The 8,929-nt window shown below is 46.6% G+C and overlaps 1 protein-coding gene across 3 annotated transcripts in view; it reads right to left on the minus strand.

Moving 5' to 3' along the window:
* Window positions 1-3,001: 3,001 nt before the first annotated feature.
* LOC109290865 (syntaxin-binding protein 4-like) overlaps window positions 3,002-8,929 on the minus strand; it is a 141,460-nt gene continuing 135,532 nt past the window's right edge. For all 3 annotated transcript variants that reach the window (XM_019507686.1, XM_019507685.1, XM_019507684.1), the window contains 2 exons: window positions 5,192-5,249; window positions 3,002-3,879 (listed from right to left, as the gene is read on the minus strand). In XM_019507686.1, the coding sequence (XP_019363231.1) occupies window positions 3,774-3,879; window positions 5,192-5,249 (164 nt within the window). In that variant the 3' untranslated portion in view covers window positions 3,002-3,773. The remainder of the gene's footprint in view (window positions 3,880-5,191; window positions 5,250-8,929) is intronic.

The raw sequence follows: 8,929 nt of genomic DNA on the forward strand, positions 1-8,929 counted from the left end.
GACTAGAACCTGGATATCCTAAGTCTCAGTCATATACTTGGAGAGCTAGATCAACATCCATTTTAGACCTACTGGCACAGTCCCTCCATCACATCTTAAATCAAATATTATATTAATGGCTCTCTGCCATGTATATCACCATCCTCATGATTTTGCCATTGGCACCTGAGTATTCATTTAACCTTTAGTAGCTGTTAATTAGCTTTGCTTATATCTTTCCTTTTCATTTGTTTTGTGTCTTCCGGGGAAAAAAATGTAAAGAAATTACAAAGAGCCGAAAGTGTAAATTATTTTTCATCCTTATGGAATAAAACAGAAATAATGGTGACTAAAAACTTCCATGCAGCAAAATTTGAACCCACTTTCAAAATCTGATTCTGCTTACTTTGTATAAATATGTCATTACAAGTTTATTCCAATAGTTGCAGTGTATTACATGCAGTCTAGGACAAGGTTTTAATTATTTTAATGGGACTGTTTGGCGCCCTCTGGTGACAGATATGATCCAGGTTATTTTGCATTTTCACCACAGGCTGAGACCTAATACCTTAGACTAGTGGTTTTTATACTCGAAGCACCCCTTAATAGACTTGAGGGATCCCTCAGAAAATGCCAACTCTTTGCTTTCCTTCTGTTTTTGAATCCAGAAAAATAATAGAGCAGCTCTTCTGTTGCAGATAACACAGAAAGCCCGCAGCAGGTCAAAAGGTTTTTAACACTATGGTTACCTATGTGAAAACTCTAGGTTTATCTTGTGAATCAGGTTTGTACACCTAACAGCACTAACATTTTGCAGCATGCCACCTCAGCCTTGAAAGGATTGCAGGGCACCCCAGTGTGCCACAGCACCCTGGGTGAGTATCACTGTTACAGACCTTTTTCCTTGCTGTCATAATTACACCTCCTCCTTTCCATTAGGACATCATGGCAGTACTGACAGCAACATACCACTGATTTGACACAATGATAACTATTATTAAAAAAACTGACCACAGAATTACATCCATTTCAACTGAGCAAGAAATTAGGTTCCATATAAAAGTACAGATCTTGTATAGGATAAGGTATAGATAAGATGCATTTCTGTTAAGTGCTGTTTCCAGTGGCTTTTCTCTAAACGCTGTTGTTTCTTTTGTCCTTTCTTTTTTCTCCCTCTCTTGGCTTCTGTGAGAAGATGTTAGTGTTTTCATTCTGATACTTGCCTATTTGAACCTAATAGCATACACCTCAGAGGAAGCATGACAACGGTTCTGTGATCTTAAGTCACGTGGATCAACATCAGCTGCAGGAGCAGTATTCTCCTCAGCTCTTGGCTTGCAAGATTTCTCTGAAAGGGTTGTAGTTGGTAGGAGACATTATTAATAGGAGATTGGAAAGCTTTTGTGCTTCAAGCAATCTTAAAAGGGACATGATGTATTCAGTGAGAAATGGCAAGGAAATAATAGTCATATACTAAAAAATGGATGCCTTTGAAAAGCATATAACTTTTCCTGTAATGTTCCTGATTGTCTGGTTAGCAGGAACCAGGAAGATTTCTTTCTCTGAATGGATTGTCAAATGCCTTAAGAGGCTTTACGGTGGAGGGCTCTTTACCTTATAGAAGGTGGATGGACAGATGACTATGGATATCTTTTTATTGTATATTTTTAAGTGTGATGGGTGGGGAGAATGAGTTCCATTGAGTCAAGGCCTATTTTCAACCCTCACCACTTACTTGGAGCAATGCTAGTTTTGTCTTGCCCTTGTCATTATGCACTGATACATGGGTACAATTCTTCTGTCATTCTACTTGAAATTGTGCATCACCTTACACTGGAGACAGCATCACAGGTGTTAGAGACAGAAAGGTGAGGTTCAAAAGTGCTTGACCTTGGCAGAACTCTGCAATGATTGCATGAAGTGGTAAAATTCCTGTTGACTTCAATGAGAACAGTATTAGACCAATACCAAGTCCTTTTGAAAATCCCACCCCAAATACTTCAGTTTCACTCCATCTCCTGCCCCTTTACTAAGATTTTTCCAAACTTCCTGATGGGCTTCTGCCATTTCTGAATCTTATTCTTGCCCATAAATTGGCTAGAGACTGGCCAGTGATATGAGCAATGATTTTCAAGTCTCTGCATGATGGAACTGGAGATGGAAATTTTTCCAAGGAGCTTTGCTCCCCACAATATTTACCTCTATTGGGATAACTTGGAACAATGACACTCCTCCAGTGACAGTGCTGAAACAGTCTGGTGAGACTGGCTTTTGCTCATGCACTTCTCTGTACCTCTGCTCTGTACCTCTAGAATAGAGGGAAGTCCAAGGTCATGGGCTGAATGCAAAGCCATAGGAACAGACCTAGTTGCAGCACCAGCAAAGCAGTACTAGCATTCCTGTTGCTAACATGAAGACTGAGAAGCAGGACAATTTTGATTTTAAAAAAGCAGTTGATTCTAGAAAAAATTCCAAGCAACCCAGAACACACTATCATCCATCCCCTTCTCTTTGGTTGGTTTTTCCTGAGAGAGAGGTAGTCCAGAGTAGGCAAGATATTGACTTATTGAGAACTACGAAAATTGCTCCAGCTCCTTCCCTTACACCATGCTAATTATTTGTTTAACTGTTTTATCCCCACCACAGAGCTGACTGTTTTTTAGTGGTGTTGTAGTTTCTGTGTGCATGTAGTTTATAAAGTGTTGGGGATCCTTTCATAAGAAAAGCTCCATATAAATAAGTAGGTATTACACATCACTATTATTCACAGGTCTTCCTTTTAGCACATGTGGGATCTTGGTGCCATGAAGCCCTAAAGAGGAAACTTAACGTGATGTTCACAATTCCCCAGATTAAAGCTAGAACACAGCTTTTTATACTGTGACATTTCAGTACAACCTGCTAGGAGCTGCCAACATCTGTTTTGCATAAGGAAAAAAAACACAAGACTATCACATAGCTGCTTCAGGCAGGTTAAATTAACCTCAGAGATGCAAAACCAACTAATTCCAACTCTGTCAGCTCAGGGATCAAACACCCTGTAAGCAGTGTTTTTGCTTTATTTGCCAGACTGTATGTCATATCAGATTTCTACCATGTTCTTTACTAATGTCATCAAATCTCAAGCGATTTTTGCTTACTGTCCAAGTGCTACCACGAGTCTTTACTGAAACATATCCAGGGTGTCCCCTCTGTGCTCTGCACAGCATTTGGTATGGAGTTATTGATACCATTTGCCAATATCTGGGCCTTTTCCACATGACTAGCTGAGCTGCTTCTTTCACTTCAAGCACTGCAGCTGGGATAAGCATTACAACAGAAAAGGAGCTGTATCCCCAGACCTCTAGGGCACTACAAAGTCAATTGGTTTTGCTATAGTCCACTAATCTTACTTTGGCTTTTCATCTGAAATACCAAAAGGAATTTTTGCAGGCCCTACGTGCCCCTCAGTGGTAGATCCGTGTTCCTCTTATGATATAGGACACTGCTGTAAAAGGCTGCTGGTAGAATCCCACCATTCATATCCTCCTGGCAATGTCTTCTCTGTTATCTATAAAGCTGCAAAACCAAGAAAGAACGGCTTTGTACAATCATTCAGAGGTAGCCATGCGGGCAGGTTTGCTGCTGAAGTTGTGGGTGGCTAGTCAAGAGAATCAGTCTCTTATAAGACAGCTCATGGATATCTGCTCTGCCCAGAGGCTGGACCATCTGTTCTGTGTCCTTTCCATCTCCCAGCAGAGCATCTGGATTATGAATACACATGGTTTTGAGTAGGGGTGAGTCTCTCAGGAGATTTATGCTGGTTTCTCTGGCGGCTGCTTGGTTGGACTTGGGAGCCGTGGTTCGGGATTCCTGCTCTGGCTTGAAGGAGGGGGCCACGTGGTTTTCTGATGAAGGTGGCTAGAAATAGAAACCAGGTTTTACTTATGTGAGGGAGAAAAACATATACAGTAGTGTAAAGGCAAAATTATGTCTGAATGTAAGCATAGCTATTCCTTTTGCTTACAAATGCCCATTTGTGCAGTCTTGAGCTTGCCTTTGTAGTTTCTTGCTTTGTGCCTGATTAAAAAAACGGGCCCTCAGATTTTTAGAGTGTTATTAAAATGGCCAAGTCAATGTTTGGCCTTGCACCTTTAAACATATAGGTCTCAAAAGTAAGTTCCTAATTCAGCAAAATGCTTGGGTACTTGCTCAACTTTCAGCACAAAAGTATTCCATTAATCTGTGTAAGCGATTTGTGTGATCAGGACCCAAATACAGCCATACCAATTGTATTCTCTGAGCTACAGCTGCAGTATATCAGGATTCCATAAGGTGCATTCATATGACTATTTCAAATGTATTTATTGAAGCAGGTAATATTCACACACTTTTATCTAGTGAAGAACTGTAAAATAGGTTAGGAAGTTGCCCTGCAGTTATAAAACCCTTTCTGGAAGGGAGGGCAGGAGGGAGGGAGAAAGGAAGGAAGGAAGGAATTAATTAATTCACAACAAAATCCTTCCTTGTTGGACAAAAACTTCCCTGTTATCTAGACAGAGACTCATCAGCACTCTCTGAAGGCTTGGCCCTATAGTTACCTCTAATCTGGATCCTTCCTTTGAAGGAGGGATATATCTCCCTTCTCATATCTACATCTGTGCTTTCCCTAGAGCTAGCACAAAGCCAGTCCAGGAGCACTTGACATTTTATACCTGCTCCTGGTCTAGTATGTGGGTTTTCTGTTCTCTATACCATTATACCAGCACCCCTTTTCTAGTGATATTGCATTACTGAACTGCCAAGATGCTTCCTGGAAGGTGACTTACATGTGGAGTTTAATATGTATGAAATGAAACTGAGAATGTTGACTGCTGCACAAGGTGCAATGGTCAGCAATTAAGCTGATCTAGTATTTCTGACTGAACAAGATCGAGGGAAGAGATTTGTGGGAAGCAGCTTTCAGTTTCAGAGTGTGAGTAGGTTGGGCTATTAACTTCTGTTTCAGGAGATATAGCAGCCTGGCAAAATGAAAATGATGAAAAGTACTTAAAGAGCCAACATAAATTTTAGTCATATTCTGTAAAGAAACTTTCTAAACTCATTTAATCAAAAAGAGATCCGTAACCCAGTGCAACTGCCCTTGGACAACAGTCTCCTGAATGGTGAGATGTTTGAGATAATGGTCATTACAACGAAAGAAATTCAAGGACAAGATGGATTTGAGACTTACTCCTTGTAGTCTGGGGGTCTCCCACTGGTCAGGCACTCATCCTGGTTATATGGCAAAGCTACAGACACAAGCACACACCCAACAGTCAATGAAGGTCTATAAAACATAGTTACTTGTTTCTCCCCTAACAACAAGTACAGTGCAACCAGCACTGCTGAGCATTTACATGGTGCCTTAATATGTATTCAAAGGAAGCAAAGGATTCTGGCAGCTGTAATAAGCTCAAGTGTATTAGGTAAGATCAAACTCCAAAATGCTAGAATTATATCCCTTGCACCTGAAGCTGAGAAGCTCAGTTTTCACTGAAGCTGAGATTTCATTGCAAACTTTTAAGGTGAACATACAGTCTTCCTAAAAGCCAAGTGCCAGAAAAGCCAATCAGTATTTTAAGGCTACCTAGTGAAAAGTCCATGCATGAAGTACCAGGAAGACCAAAGAATTCCCTGAGCACTGCAGTCCAGGGGAGCTGTTGGATTTGCACTGTGGCTATGGAAAAAAACAATGCTGGAATACAGGCTGAGAAGGGTAGTGGTTGTATGCTCCTTTGGGCACCAGGGAAGGGTTAGGGCCATGTACCTGTCCAGAAATAATGATGGAGTTGGGGCTGTATGGGAAAGAGAAAAACTGAAAATCTTTAAGGCTAGGGACAGACATTCAAAAAGCCAGAGCCTAGATTGATTCAATCTTTGCAGACTGAAAGATCTAAACAGTTCAATCTAACCCAACTAGATTGAACCACTTTGCAAGTGAACAGACATTCATTTTTAACTCAGAAAACGCAGGCACATGCTGCAGTGGCTCAGGCCGGAAGCTGGGGGGTGGGCATTAGACCAGCCCTTGACTGCAGGGAAGCTGTGGTGGGGGGGCATTGCCAGCCTGGGCAGTAGCCTCAAATGAACTGGCCAGGGTCAGGGTTTAAATTCCCCATTCCCTGTCCCACTGGCACAGATCAGAGCTAGGGTTCACCCAGTGCTCCCCCTCATTGCCACAGGGGCAGAGGCATGGCCCGAGGCTGGCCAGCATGGCCCTCTGAGGCAGAGGGGGAGGGGTTTATTCTCAGCCCCGACTGTTGCCTGCCGCCACCCATTGCTCCCTGCACGAGGCAAGCAACAGAATAAGCCCCCTCCCTGCCCCCTTGCCTAAGGGGGCCATGCTGGCTGGCCTCTGGCCATGCCCCTGTTCCTGCTGCTGGGGCAGGGACCATGAGGGGAGCAGCAGCCCCTGTCATGGTTTCCCAGGAGCACAAGCCTCTTCCTGGCAGGGGGCTGCACTGTGGGTAGGGGCAGGGGTGGGGTGGGGTGGGCAGAGCCACCGCAGACTGCGCAGGGCGAATGGCAACAGTGCTAGGAGGGGCTTGGGGAGCTCTGGCCACCCCTCCAATCCCCGGTGCCGCTGCTTGCCCCACACAGTCTGCAGCAGCTCTTCCCACCCTGCCCCCATCTGCAGTGCAGCCCCCACATCGGGAAGAGGCTTGTGCTCCTTGGAAAATATGAGGGGCTGCTGCTGCATCAAGGTCCCTGCCTCCTTGCTGCTTCAGCATGTCCCCACACCTGTAGCAGTGAAGAGGGAGCACCAGGTGGACCCCTTCTTGGGTCTATGCCAGTGGGACAGGGAGGAGGGAATTAAACACCCTCCCCGGCCAGTTCACTGGAGGCTACTGCCAAGCTGGCCCTGCCCCCACTGCTGGAGCAGTGAGCAGAGAAATACTTGACAGGGGCTGCTGTGCCCCAAATATACCCGACAGGGACTGCTGTGCCCCTGCCTGGCAGACCCCACTGGGGTCCATGCTGGTGGGACAGGGGAGAGAGGAAGGAATAAACCTCTTCCCTGCCTCCTTCACCTTGTGGGGGCTGGCATCGGGCCATGCCCCCACCCCTGCCCACCGCTGCTCCAGCTGGGGAGCAGAAGGGAGAGGCCAGCCCTGCTCCACTGGAGCAAAGAGCACAGCCCTGCCCAGGGCTGCAGAGCATGCTGGGATACTGAGGGACTCTGGTTTAACTTAAACCAGGAGGGGGTCTGGGATGGAAGTTCTATAAACCAGTTTGAGCTCAGTCAGTTAAGTTTGATACTACATTCAACCAGGTTTATCTCAAACTGGTTTTGGTCATTCTGAAACTGGTTTATGTACAGTGAACTTATGTTTTGTTACAAGTTTAAACAGTTTCTGATCACTTAAACCAGTTTATGTGTAGCTTCTGTCCCTAGCCTAAAACTTTTGGCTCTCAAGGAAAGAGACCAGAGGGGCACCAGATTGACAGGTGCAGTTAAAGTGATATGTCCCTGGATCCTGTCTGGGTGTTATAAGCTTAGTGCAGAATTGTTAGATACAATAGTGAAATTGAACTCTCAAACACTAAATTAGAATCCTTTAGACTAGTGGCTCTCAACCTTTTTGGACTCAAGGTACCCCTCACTGGACTGAAGGTGTCCTTCCATAACTTTTGTGAACTGAATTAAATTTCAAAACCTCATTTATAGAATACAGTACTTACTTCTCTACAGAGGGGATGGGCAGCAGGGATGCAGGATCATCCAGGCAGGGACAAGCCTGAGCCTGTGCTTATCTGATCAGCTTATCTCCTCATCTCCTAACACTTATCTCCTTACACTTCAGAGCATTCTTCAAAAGATCTAGCAGCACTGCAGAGTGCCCTGGCACCCTGATTGAGAATTTTCGCTTTAGACTAACTTCTGGCTCCAGAGCAGCAAGAGACGCGCAGGTGAAAGCCCACCGTGCCTCCACTCCCCTGAAGCCCCCCAGACACCTCCCAGCAGCCGCAGAGCCCCCCGCCAACCCCCAACACAGCTGGAGGCAAGAGGGGCCTGTGGTGGGAAGGGGTTAACCCCTCACTGAGTGGGAGGAGGCAGCTGGGTGGAGCTGGGCTGGGTCAAGCCCCACCCAGGCCCCTACTTTGCCCAGCCCCCCAGGGAGCCACACAACCGGAGCTGCGTGAAGAGGCTGCACAAACAGGCGCACTTGTCTGCCGGCGCATGAGTTAGCATGGAGCTCACACAGGAGGGTGCGCGGGAGGGCCCGAGACCCTGCCTGCAACACCCCCAGGGTAGACAGTCCCAGCCATAGCCAACCTACCAGAGGCATAACATGGATGGGCACGCACCGCACCCCAAAGCTCCCCTCGGGCTCTGCGGTCCCCCCCTCTGGCACCTCAGAGATGACCACCCAGATGGAGCCCACGGTTCCAGGCTCCATGTGGACGGAGCCTCTGGCTCTCCGCTGCAGGGGCTGCCTGTCCCTTTTTCAGGCTCTGGGGCCCGGGAGCATTGTCACCTCCCCGGGTGGGGTCTGCTCCCTTTTGGGGTCTCTGGTGCGCCAGCTGGAGGAGCTCCAGGCCACAGTCAAGAGACTACGCGCCATTAGGAGCTGTGAGCAGGAGATCGACTCCTACTGCCAGGCCCTTCTCCCCCGGGAACCGGAGGGTAGACCACAGTCTCCCTCCAAGGACAAAGGAGGACTCCAGGACCTCCCACTCTGTCCAGTCAGGGGCATGGATCAAGGTGGTCAAGGGCCCTAAGGCCCGCCGCACCAAGGCCCCTGCCCTGCCAGAGCTTAAGAACAGGTACGCACCTCTTGCTGCTCCAGCAGAGCCTGCTGAGTTGCCAGCTCCCACAGGCAACACAGGCACTACTGTAGCTACTGCTCCCGCTCTCCCCAAGACAAAACGTAAGGTGTTTGTAGTGGGAGACTCCATCCTGAGGGGGACTGAGGGGGTAATCTGC

Source organism: Gavialis gangeticus, unplaced genomic scaffold, assembly GCF_001723915.1.
Source record: "Gavialis gangeticus isolate Ggan-Ray unplaced genomic scaffold, GavGan_comp1, whole genome shotgun sequence".
Lineage (NCBI taxonomy): Eukaryota > Metazoa > Chordata > Crocodylia > Gavialidae > Gavialis > Gavialis gangeticus.